Source organism: Corvus cornix, chromosome 1A, assembly GCF_000738735.6.
Source record: "Corvus cornix cornix isolate S_Up_H32 chromosome 1A, ASM73873v5, whole genome shotgun sequence".
In the NCBI taxonomy this organism is placed as follows: domain Eukaryota; kingdom Metazoa; phylum Chordata; class Aves; order Passeriformes; family Corvidae; genus Corvus; species Corvus cornix.
The window spans coordinates 35851075-35864403 of record NC_047057.1 but is presented as its reverse complement, the minus strand read 5'-3'; the positions used below and the strand labels follow the sequence as shown (position 1 = coordinate 35864403).

The 13329-nt window shown below is 36.8% G+C and overlaps 1 protein-coding gene across 1 annotated transcript in view; it reads right to left on the bottom strand.

Annotated features, from left to right (window-relative positions):
• Positions 1-13329, bottom strand: part of TRHDE (thyrotropin releasing hormone degrading enzyme) — a 209084-nt gene that overhangs the window by 127431 nt on the left and 68324 nt on the right. The window contains exon 4 of the mRNA XM_039570645.1: positions 2017-2171. Within this exon, the coding sequence (XP_039426579.1) occupies positions 2017-2171 (155 nt within the window). The remainder of the gene's footprint in view (positions 1-2016; positions 2172-13329) is intronic.

The window sequence follows — 13329 nt, the reverse complement described above, 5'->3', positions numbered from 1 at the left end:
GTCTAGTTATCCAGTGAAGCAGCTGAGCAAAGACCTGATCTGCATGGCACTGAAACAGAAACAGCAGCAAGAGGAACAGATGAAGTTACTTTTAATTAAGCCAACAGCACTGGAAGTAATATCTACATGGACATCAAGTAAACCTCCTCATCTGCAATTTTAAGGTCATTTAAATCCACCTTATGATCATATTTCTACCCTAAAATAAATTCAGCTATAGTTTTTGCCCTCTTCATGATCCTCTAAAATTCCCAGAACAATGTGAAAAGGCTTTAGTTTCTATAAGATCAAATAAACAAACTTGGCCAGTTACTGATGTGATAATTGCCCACATCTGAGATATAAGTTGCTCTGGAAGTACAGGAAATTATCAAAGCAGTGCAAAGAATAACTGGAAGTAATGGAAGGATGTCGCTGTTGTCCGTAGGGATGGCGAGAAATCACGATATGAATTCAGGATAAAATGGGATTATTTAATTAATTACAGACTCATTTATATAGCATTATTTGCAAAAGTGGTATAACATTATTGGGTGCTTGACCATATGCCTCCCAGAGTGATTGGCTGAATGCTACGACACCTATTTCAAAATATTTTCTTCAGTGTGGAAAACAAGACTGTGCATAACAAGTTTGCACCTGTGGGATAAAGCCTTGGTTTACAAAACCCTCTACACTGTTGACAGCTAGCTTGCATGAGAAAGGAGACTTTCCAAGCAGCTGTAAAAAATAGGAAAATTTCTCTGCCAGCCTTTTCAGCATCTACAGAAGGACTTCAGAAAAACCACGACTTAAGCTGAACACTTCGAAAAACTTACTTACTATCAGATTTAATCAAAAGGTTTTAAGGGAAGCCATATAACCCTGTAATCGGGAGCACTGAACCCGGCACTACAAACACACCACATGGAAAAATCTAATACTCACAGGAGCTGGGACTGGATGACCTAATGTATCTTTTCCACACATGATTCCTAAGGCACTGTAATTTTTATAGCAGAACCATGTACTACTCTATTGTACTGCACAGTGAAGAGCTTATAGCAAAATCAGATGATAGTATCAAGATAAAATTACCAGTAGCTTTAAATAAAAATTTCATGTTTTAGTTGAGGACTTCATATTCATCGGCCAATTTAATGTGAAACACGAATATGAACCAAACATTATTTTCATGTTCATCTGCCAGAACGCCATTACAATGGCTCCCTTTTACATGGTACTTTTTATTTGCAGAAAGTGTTAAGGATTTGAATTGCCTTTAAAGAATACTGTGTAAAGTCACAGATGTAAGCCATGGTGATTACACAGTAGGATTTCATTCATTTTAACCTGAAGGCTATGATTATGCCTCTTATGAGTGTAAGAAAGCATTTCCTGCCCCTGTAGCAAATTTCTTCAATAACATTTGCATTCAATTCAATATTCCTAACACTTGTAACGTGTTTAGTTTGAGATAAGAAGATGGGAAAAACGTAAAATAAATTGTAATACGGGTTTATTATTTTAAGTTTTCTTATTGACACAATAGTTTCTGCACACATAAAGACACGCTTATCCACCATTAGTGAACAAAAAGGGTCAATACCAAATTGCAAAAAGATGTGGAAAGAAAAAGAAAACGGATGTGTATATGTGACAGAAGAAAAAGACTACCACCAAACTGACTTCAGCCAAAATATTTTTTTTACATGAACATGAAACTTAGCACAAATCTGCTATCAACATATTTATTCTACATATCAGCAACAAATACCCTGACACACAAACACAGAATATAACGCTAGATAAGACAGGGAACCTGTTCATTGCTACCCATTTTCTCTTCTATCTCTATTTTGAGTCTTCACAGTTTCTATATTGTAGGGATGTGTCTTACAGACCTCCATGTTATATGGATTCCAGTTACAATAGAAATCACAACCATCCATATGTACAATACAAATTCATTTTCAGTTCTGAAAAGGAGTGCACGGTTTCTGAGATTAAGATCAAATACATGAACACCTTTAATACCTGATGACATAGCTCATGTACAATGACCATGGTGACATCCAGTAGGTATAAAATAGAAGAAATGCTTGGATCTAGCAGTATCCTTTGCTCCACGAAAACACTCAGTCCCCAGTTTTCCATAGCAGCATATGGATGCTTAGGCACAGCTAACAGATCTAGAAATAGAAATAATGTATGTTAACTCCTTGTGGGAACTACTATGCTGAAGAACTATTGTAAGAAGGACCATAAATCATCACTAAAAGCATTTTAAACTATGTACATGGGAAAAAAAAACAAAACAAAACCTTAATTTCAGCTTTTTAGTAGTATTTCTTAGGAAACATTAATAAAATACTCATTTTTATCTTACACCACTATCTGCTCACAAATGATTACCATGTTATTGATGTAATACAATACTTAATATTTCTAGTGAAGCTTTCTATACAGAATCCAGCTTATTTACAACACCTTGTTCATTTACTTCTAGGTTTGATACTGCTTCTCATGTTTACTATACCACATCAGCACAGTAACACAGACTTTTACCACAAGTTATTTTTTATCTTTTCATTAAAGCACCTCCTTTATGAACATCTTACACATCAAACTGTATGTAATGACTGACATTAAGGGGTGCACTGAAGAAATACTGTTTCATAACATCAAGAAAAATGGCAAACTGTTCCGAATGCCCAGTTCTTACTAAACAAGGCACCTTCCAGTGTGCAGTGTTGCTAGCACACATCCTCGGGGAGCAAGACTGCTGAGAGCCACCTCTCAGCCCTGCCAGCTGGAACAATGGAACCATACACAACTTCAGGAGCATTACTTCAATTTTCAGTAAGAAAACATTAGGAACAAGATGGGACAGTCCTTCATCAAGGAAAAAAAAAAAAAGCACCAAGGAATCTCTTTCAGTGGCAAGAGGTTGAACAAGACAATACCACAATACATGTCTTAGAAAAATCTTACTGCAGAAGATTGAAAAGAACTAAATTGACTATCAGTCTGGAAAGAAATCTAAAATTACAGTAAATTTCCACACAGAATGAACCAATGCACAATGCTGCTTCACAGCAAAAAACATCTGAAAAGAGCCCAAAAACAACTTGTCTATCAGAAGCCCAGTACAACCCATGTACAAATCAGACAGAATTTTGGAAGCTACAATGTTACATCAGCATGGTGCTCCCTCCAGTCAAACTAATTAGCCTGACTTCTCAATTAATTAGCTGGGCTGCCACACTCCTCTCTCATTTGCCTCTACTACTTCTGTTTCCAAACCAAGTTCATTAGCAGTTATCACAAGTCTATCTAGATGGTCCTTCACTGGGAGACTTCCTAACATGAAAAAGAGAAATTCTGACCTAATTATTCTAATACTCTAAATTGTATTACAGCACTGTAATAACCTCTCCTAGGTTTGTCTGTTTTGGGTTGCCAATGCATGTGTTGGAATTGGCTTGGAGAACAGACTGAAGGAGCTCTACTTCAAGATTCATAGGAAGTTGCCACTGAAATACTGGGAAATGAGCATGTGGTTATATTGTGGCATTCCTAAAAAGGGCCTGCTTTAAGAAGCATAAAAATACCAGCCTCCTAGTGGAAGCTAGGTAAGTCTAAGAGCTACTTCCAAATACATGCAAAAAATATCCAAATCACAGAGACACACTTCAAATGCTAAAGAATAAATATTTTATAGAAAAGCAGACATTAGAACATGAGCCTAATTAAACAAAATGAAGTGAAAATCCAAAATGTGGTGTTCAAGATTAGACATGTGAGTAAATTCAAAACTATGTGCTTTCCTTTTCTTCTTCAGTTGAAGCTTGAACTGTACAATTTTTTTAGAATAACTGCAATTTCTTACAAATGACATGCAAAATGAAAAACTCCTGCCTGCTATACAAAGAAGGAATAGGGATGGAAAAAAAAAAAGACAAAAACATTACTGGGTTGAATCACTGAAGTTAACGGCAAATCTTCATTAACATTAAACAGGGATCTCTCCCATTCTCAACTCTGTAAAGAAAGCTGCAACTTCTCCTACACCAATTAAACTTTCCTCCAAAAGGTGTCTTCAGAAGATGCATACTGTTCTTATTTACCCCAATTAAGCTTTCAGCATTTTCCTTCAAACACAGAACAGAACTAGCACAAAGTAAAAACCAGGTCCGTACTTTTCACTGATCCTTTCGTCTCTTTATTCTCCTTTGGGCTCAGTTGTAGTTTTCGGTCTTTCTTTCCAGTCAAAATGGATAGATGTTGTAAGTGTCATCCAGTAATAAACTGGAATAACTCTTGTGGAACAGGGAAACAAGGGTGAGGTCTCACACCTCACACATCTACAGGCTAATTATAGACTGTCTTTCACTATTTGTGTCGTTGGTATTGCTTTGCTGGTTTAGACTGATACTTTATAGCACTGAGAGCACCAATAAAACCTTCCAACCTGATGGACAAATAACTGCCATGCAGGTAGGCAACCACAGAGGGATATTTTAAATCACTTTCTTCCAACACAGCCCCATTGCTCTGCATGCCTGAAAGTCCTTTCATGCATCAGGTACTGCTGAAAGGGCTTTTCTGAAGAGAGAAAACAAAACATATTAGATAACCCTGTCAGTTTCCAGAATGCTAATCCTTGCAGGTGACATGAGCATACCAATAATGTTGAGTGAGTAGGACCACACTACTGTTTCTAGTACATGGTCTGATACACTTTAATGCCAAAGGAGAGGCTTTCTTAACCTCCACTGACTGACAGAATGGTCTCTGAAAATACTCATCATCACAAGATATTTTTGCTTCTTATTGTCCACATCTAAACTCTGAATATCCAAGTCTCTTTGATGGCTTCAAAAATTTCTACTACCTTTAAATAAAATTCCAAACACATCTAGTTTTGTAGTAAAAGACATAATAATCTATATCTTTCTCTGGGGAGTAATAAACATTTGATTTCAGAGGAACAATGTGTGATGTTCAAGTCTCAACATGAGAACTTGTATTGCCCTGTTTATCATGCCATTAGAGCCCTGAGCAAGGTATCCTGTGATCCTGGAGGTGACATCTGTTAAGGTTTTAGTGTCATTTTTAAGGAGTAAGCTACAAAAGGGGGAATGATGATGCACATTTTGATGGAAACATCATTCACACATATTACTGCACGGAAGTGTTCTGCACTAACTGCAAAATGGGAACTACTGAATATATAACAGCTTGTGTACATGCTGCATCCAGTCACTCTCCACACTATTTAATTAAATTCTTTGTAAAGCACTTGTGAATGTTTGATTATGTGGATATTGCTGGGGAAATAGAAATGTGTGTTACTGCTTGCAGAGAATAATATCCTCATGCATCATAAAACTGTTACTTGAGATTTCCTGATACAGCAATGCAGAGCCTGGTGTAGTGCTGGAATAATGGAGGGTTTCCACCTCCTGGCCTTCACAGAGACTAAATTCATGACCAACAAGTAAAAATTATATGGCTAAAATAAAATCACAAGAAAAAAATGTGTTGAAGCTTCACACTAACATGTTATACTAGTACAATTATTTGAATACAAGAATAGCATTTGGGTTTTTTAAAAATGCGTATCTGTGTGAATTTCATGAAAAAAAATTAAGTTACAGAAATTGTACATAGCTCAACAGCTTGATTTCTTTCCAAACACTTAATTAAGGCATCATAACTATGTGAGCTTACATCAAAATATAATCCTCTGACATTACTAGCAAGTTATCATCACAGTGCAAAATAGAAATTAGCAATTTCACACCTAAATTGGTCCCAAAGCAAATACACATTTGATGGGGGTTTTTAGCTATGAACTTGGTATCTGTGCAATATGCACAAATGATACTGTTTTTCAATCTTTGCCAATCATGGTATCTTCTAGGTTCTGTTAAAAACCATTATATTCCCCAAAGCATACAACTGGGAACATCGCTCTTACTTTAAATGAGAGTGAGGTTAGAACAGGATAGGATTAAATGCAAAATGATCCAGCTCTCACGCAGAGTACCATGAATTTGTGGGGCCTTTTCCCCTCCTTTATCACCCTACTCTTTTGCAAACATCAAAGCACCTTCTTCATCACTGTGATTCCATTACATTTAACCACCCCCACTTGAAGTTGGACAAGGATATTGGTAAAACAGGCACACATCCTTACTATACATATTTATATGAGTGTGCCTATAAACACAAAGAGACGTCCACATCCACATTTACTAACATTATGTACTGCAATCTTATTTGGTTTAGCTGCTGGTTGTAATGTAACCAAGGGCTAGATACCCCAGAACATATGACAGTATTAAATTTTCTCATATTCAAGGTGGAAGTTAAAAAGCACCTACTAAGGGGGGAAAAAAAATAACTAGATATATGAATTATTTCTGCAAATTTTCTGTTAGCATACATGAGAAGTCTCCCAAATAAATATCTGAGACCCTTGAAACACTGCAAGTTGTAAATGAGAGCACAGAGTGAGAAACAAGAATTTTCTGTCAAGCATCTTTACATATATATTTTCCTTAATAAACACAGGAGGCATGCGGGAATAAACTGTTCACTCCATGAACGCCATGTTTTTCCCTTATAATCCCTACTTTTAGTACAAAAATGACACTAGAAAAGTAATTTGAATTTATCTATGTGCCTCTCATAATATTATTTTCAGTCATTTCTTCAGAGGCTTTCTTCAGGATATTGGTGCAGGTATCTTGCTCCCAGGATTTCCACATTTCCACTTTTTTGACAACAAATTCGACGAATTAAGAGGAAGCATGGACTAGTGTCAGTTTATTTAAGTCATGCCATAAGTATGTTTTTTGCCCTTTCCTAGTACTGCATAATGCAATCAATAGCTTTAATAAATCTCTCTAAAGGCCCTGTGCAATTTCCTAAATGAATGCTACTGTACCAATAGAAAAAAAAAAAAAAAAAAAAACTATTTACCAGAAGGGTTTATATTTCTGCCACTCAGATTCCTTAATCAAAGTAATTTGTTTTACTAAGTAAAAGATGCTTTTTACAGCACAATACCATTTCATGATTTATGCAGATTTTAAGGAACAAGCCAAATACAAAAAGTGACAGCTCTCATTAAAAAACATGAAGTCAAACAGTAGTTATTGTAAGAAATATCCAAATTTTCTACTGATAAAGAACATATAATAATGGTACTTATAAGAAATATCTAAATTAGCTACTGAATTTTTTTTTTCTGCACTGTTTGATTAGTATATGTCAGAGAAGTTTGTTCTGGAAAACTAAGTAATTTCTCTATATACTTTCATCCCCTTAAAAAGATATAGGGGGGAAGGAGAAGGAAGGCAGGGGCGTGACACAACAGGATGACACACCAAAAAACCCAAACATCCCAGGATTGGTAAAAGCTCTCTCAAGCTAATATTTTCCTTGATACACTTTGAGACCCCCGATTTTCAGAAAGTACTCAGTGCACGATTCCTGAAAACTAAATCAATTCAGTATTTCACTTTTGGCAGTTAGGACCTAAATACCCTAAATTACCGGTCTTTAAACTTAACAGTATTCTTCTGTCTTAGCACATGTAAAGTATTCAAACACACAGACGCCGCAAATAACCTGGATGACACCCCCACAGGAAATCTTTGATTAACGTTTCTGTTCAGCTTATTCTGGCACCCATCAGTTTTTACCTCTAGGACTACACCCCCACTACCCTTCTGTAAGCTTGACACTGAACAACCCACATGGACATTGGCCTGCAGAGTTAATGCAAAGGTCTAAAATTGTTTGCCATTATTTCGGTCAAATCGAATGGCTTGTTGCAGACCCTGAGGAGAAATCACTTCCACACAGCAGTTTATTGCTGGGTTTTTTATTGCTTCTTATTGCTGTACAAAGTATTACTTAACATTAACTGACATAAACAATGGATGGATTCTCAGAGTGTTTGATACATATAGCAGATGTTTAATGCAATGTGAATATTAAAGGGTCCAAGAGGGAAGAAAAGGTGGGAGAGAAAGCTGGGGAGGGTAAGGAGAGAGAATATGCAGAAACACAGAAAGAAAAACTTTGCTATGTTTTCAAGCAACTGAGCCTTGACACTGGGTGATAGCTAGTTTATAGTTTAAGAAAATAAAATAGAAATCTGTTGATTTTATTTGACATGCATATTATTAAATTGCTTTCAATTTTGATACCCCCAGTCCATAGATCATTGCTTTGTTATTTCAAAGTATATCAAATTATTCAATGTTAAAATGAAAAATGAATGCAGTCGCCCATTGAGGATGAATTGTGCATCATCTTGGTTGTATTGATCTGCACAGGAACAATGCCCTACTTTTAAAATAATACCTGGACAGATCATTATTATCTATTGCTGCACAGTATTAAACAAGGAAAAAAAAAATCTTTCACGAAGTTTTTTATAAACTTTTTTTTCTCAGTTTCAGCCTTATGGGGGAATTCAAACAGGGAGTTGTACGGATCAAACCGGGACACAGACTGAAATGAGCTCAGGTTTCTGTTACTCCAGGTAACAGGGGTAGTACTGTATATGTATCCCCTACAGTATATAAACAATAGATGAACAGAGAAAATACATTCCAACTCTCAACACAGAAATATCTGGAGAGAGGAAAAAACAAGAAATATTTTTGCTGCCTTCATAAATACTGTTTCTAACATAAATACTAAGAGCACTGACATGATGGAAAATTGCCAACAGCCATTTTCCTACCACCAGAGTTAATAGAGCATGAGGATTCTATGGTTGAAAACAACACGACACTGATTACTGAGCACTATCAGTATGAATGCTGCTGCAAAGAAAATGATCAAGTGCCACTGCCATATTCCTTCTCTTTGCTGCAAAATCAAGGTGCAGGTACACAGAAACTCCAGAACTCCATTCTACTCAAGACTAGTAATGAGATAATTTTTTTTTTCATCTGGCACACATTAAACTGATTTGCTTCACAGTAATAAAGAGAGGAATGTCTGCATAAGCACAACACTCTATATACCAAGATTTATGCCTTTATATTTGCATTTAAGTGAGATCACATTCACAGGTGATGGGCACAGTTTAACCCGGAAAGTAGAAATAGGAATTTTGGGAAGACGGGCAGTTATTTAGCACTAGCAGTATCTTATATTTCACCTGGAGATAAAATTACGATGTACCTAATCATATTCACTACATCTGAAGGCAATGTTTTTGTGAGGACTGTATCTATTTATCCTCTCTTCCAGAGTAAGATGAAGAAATGCAAATAGACTGTCCTGGATAGCTCCTGAGATACTGTTTTTAGATCTTGCTGTGCATCCTAAGTCCCAGAACAGAGTTTATCTTACATTCTTTCGCAAATCCTCTCAATAGAGTAGATCAGGATAAAACTTTACTATCTTAACACTAAAAACAGTAATCTATTCATCATTTTATTAAATTATTTTTTTAAAATAATTATTTATATCACAATAAAAACCCATCATCTTGAATTCTAAAGAAATACAAGTAACAGAAGACTCACTTTGTCCTCATGCAAGTTCAAACTCTTTCCTTCCCACTCTTACCTAAGGATGCAACCATGTAAACTAAGTCTTGTCACAGAATCCATGTTCACAAGCGGCTCAAATTACACCCTGATGGATCAAAATACAGAACTCCAAGGTGAACTTCTTGATGCATTTAGATATCCTAGAGATATTTAACTAAGTGAATTTACTACTTCATTCTGTTACCTATCAGCATGGGCACAGCCTGCCAACCATGTGCTGTGTAGCTACTCATGACAGGTGAAAAATCACAGTTAAAAAGCAGGTATGCAAGATTGCGACAGAAAAAAATCATGCTTCTGCACAGTTACCCTGTATTTCCCACAGTAAAATGCAGCACCAAGATCCAAACCACCAAGAAGCTTCACTTTCCTGGCACAGGAGGGCTGAGTGATGGGCTCCACTCAGTACACACCCTGTTATGCAGAGGCAGGCAGCAAGTATGTGTCTCCAAATCAAGAGGCTCTTTTTTTAAGCATCTGGGCCCAGACTTACTCCTTAACACCACATGGTTATCTGGGGAAGGGGGGGAATGGGGGAAGTAATTAAAAGAAATAAAAGAAATTAGCAAGATGGAAAAGCAGAATAGCTGAAACCTTCACCAGAGCTGAAAATCTCTTTGAGCATGGAAAACAATGGGAAGAGATGAAAATGGTGCTTCGTTCTGCACCTGGAAGCAACTGATACTAGTGACAAGAAAGACAGTAATTAGAAAGTAGCCTTATTTCTGACAATTGTGGTTCCAGACATACTTCAAGTGTTTAATAGTTTCAATTAACTCAGAGAGTAGAACCCAAACATGAAAATCTGTCACAAAAATTGAATACTGCAAACTGCAAAAATAAAAAACCCTAGAAAGAAATATTTGTTATCTGAAGTTACAAAACAAGAGCAACACACTAAAGAGAGGCTGGTGACCGAGACCAAATTAATTGTACTACTAAAGTTTGGCAAGGAGTTAACCAGAGCTGACAACAAAAGAGGCTGGGACAGTCCTGGGACAAGTATTTCAGGACCAGACTCCTGACTGCCTCAGAAAAAAAGGAAAAGCAGAGATTGGCAAACAACACAAGCCATCTAGTCCAGAACAAAGTTTACAGAGATCAGTCAGATCTCTGACACAGGGAGTAAGATTGATAATCCAATATCTCACCAGAAAATAAATGCAAGATAGAAAATCATCCAGAGATCAGAGAACATGTGGAGCTGCACATACAGTGACAGTCTGTTCAAGCAACAGTCCTTGTCAGAGTGGGGGAAAAATACTGAAAGGGTGATGGATTACATCTCTCCATTCCACCAGTGGAGTGACTATACTGACAAGGGGGATGATGACAGCAATACCTACCCCTATTAGTATTTCCTTTGTACTTTTATGATACACAAATGCCCCAGGGTATGGTATTGCTATACTTTTGTATAAAGTATGCCTTGTTAGTTCCCTTAAATCACATTTAAGCCAAATTTAGGTAAAAAATCAGTCATACATTTTATCAATAACTTTCAAACCTGACAACGCTGCTGAATGCTTGCTAAAGTTACCACCAGACAAAATCTATGTTTAATGTAGTTACACTGATCCATACCTACATCCATATTGAGCTGGCACTGACAAGGAGGTAATCACAGCTTAGATCCTTGTGCACACCTTATGTTTCACATTTCTCCAGTCATCGAAAAATTATTCACAAGTTCCAGTCTGAGAATTCATCTGCAAGAGATGAACTTCTCACTGAGTACTTTCAGGTGCACTTCTCCATTCCCTCTGAGATCTTCATATCCCTTCATCAGTGAAATCACAACAGGCTTTGAAATGTTCCTGAGATCTAAACAGACTTACATCTTTCATCCTGACTCCTTCTGTTTCCTCCATTTTTGAGACACAGTCTGTCCATTTTTCTTAATAGTGCTTGTTCACTTCCTTAGATATGCAAATATCTGTTTATTAGACTAAAAAACATCTTCCCTGCTAAACTGGCTGGTAAGCAGCTTCTTACTTCAGTGGGGGATAAAAACATTTTCCTCTCACTTTAGTAATTCATTTGCATTTTTTCAGTGTGTAATGTGACCTCCACCAGAGCTTACATTCTGTATCAATCTTTACTTCCATTATCCAAAGATCTAAATAAATACAATGTATGCAGCTCACTGCTGACTGCTGAGAGCAATAATCCCAACATACCAGTAATGAACCACTTTGGGATAACAATGGGCTTGCAGCAGCTGAACCCCACTGCAGCATCACTGTTCTCAAAGTTAGAGCAGAGTAAGACAACTGCAGGACATAACAAATAAGACAACATAAAGTAGCTACATCTTCCCTTGCTTTTGCACAAGAAAGAACCTGCATAAAATTGGAACTTTTTTTTACTGCCTACAAAAGGAAGTATTTTGAGAGGCCACTGATACCAAGTTTTCCTGTGTTAGATGAATATGCAAAATTCAGGCAGATGCCGTTTGAAAAGGTTAGGCATTAATCTTATGACGGCACAGACAATGTATCAAGTTTTACAGAGTAACATTTCATATGGGAAAATAAAGGAAGAGAGAGCAGCAAGAGGCATTCAACAACTTTGGAAAGATTAGGAAAATGCCAAGCTAAAACTAAACACACAAAAAAGGAAGCGCAAAGGACATGCATTGGAAGTATTGTAGTGGAAGTACAGAGAGCTGTTAGTGCATTGAGTACAGACAGAGCACAAGAGGAGCATTATCATCATGTCTAGTCTATGAAAGAGATACTGAGATTCCTTGGAATAATGGATTATTGTGACCCAATTTGTGCCAGATGTAGGGGAGTTTTAATCAGCAACTACTGTAACCACTACTGAGAAATCCTGTTTACAGACATCATAGAAGTGCATGAAAAGGCAACAAGAAGTGAGATAAAGAGATCTCCCTGTAATCCCACAGCCAATTCAGAAACAAGATGACAGAAAACATGAAGCTAAATTCTTGAAGTACCTTTAACGTCATCAGGGCAGTCCTCTAATAGACTCACACAATGGTTGGGACTGGAAGGGACCTCTAGAGGCTATCTTGTCCAACTCCCCTGCTCAAGGAGGGCCATCAAGAGCCACTTGACTAAGACTATATCCAAATGGCTTTTAAATATCTCTAACGACTGAGACACCACGATCTCTGTGCTCTTGGGGGTTTAGCAGATTACCTTTCCAAATTTAGTAGTTTGTCATTCTTTAAGACTTCATCACACAGTTTGAGTATTACCTCAAATTTAAATTAGCAAAATAGAACACAGATCAATCAGGCCTCCACAAATCCACAACTTACAGTCTTAGTTCAAAAGAGAGTATTTTATGCTAAAGTCTGATTAAAAATATGTTTTAAATAACAGCATTTTGTATAGTTTTACTAATGTATTTCCTGTAAAATATTTTTCTGTTAGTGTGCATGTTTTACTTAGAATACTACTCTAGAGTAAACAGAGAACTCTTGTCATGGCCAAATGAAATAACTGGTTTTGGTACTCAACAGCCAGAAGAATTACAGACAAAGAAGTATTTCTGCTTTTTCTCCATACATTTTGCATTTCACAAATTGCAGGATGATGACCAAAGCTAAGAAGGAAGCTTGGAAAACCAGAAGAACACTATCTTAAGCTAATGAGAGATGAGATCACTTCTGAAAAAAATGAAGATACGATGCTGAAGGAACTGAAAGATCCTGTCTCAGGGTACCAAGAAACACAGTGGGAAAAGCTGAAAAATATCACCAGAAGGCTTGAGAGATACAGTTGAAGCA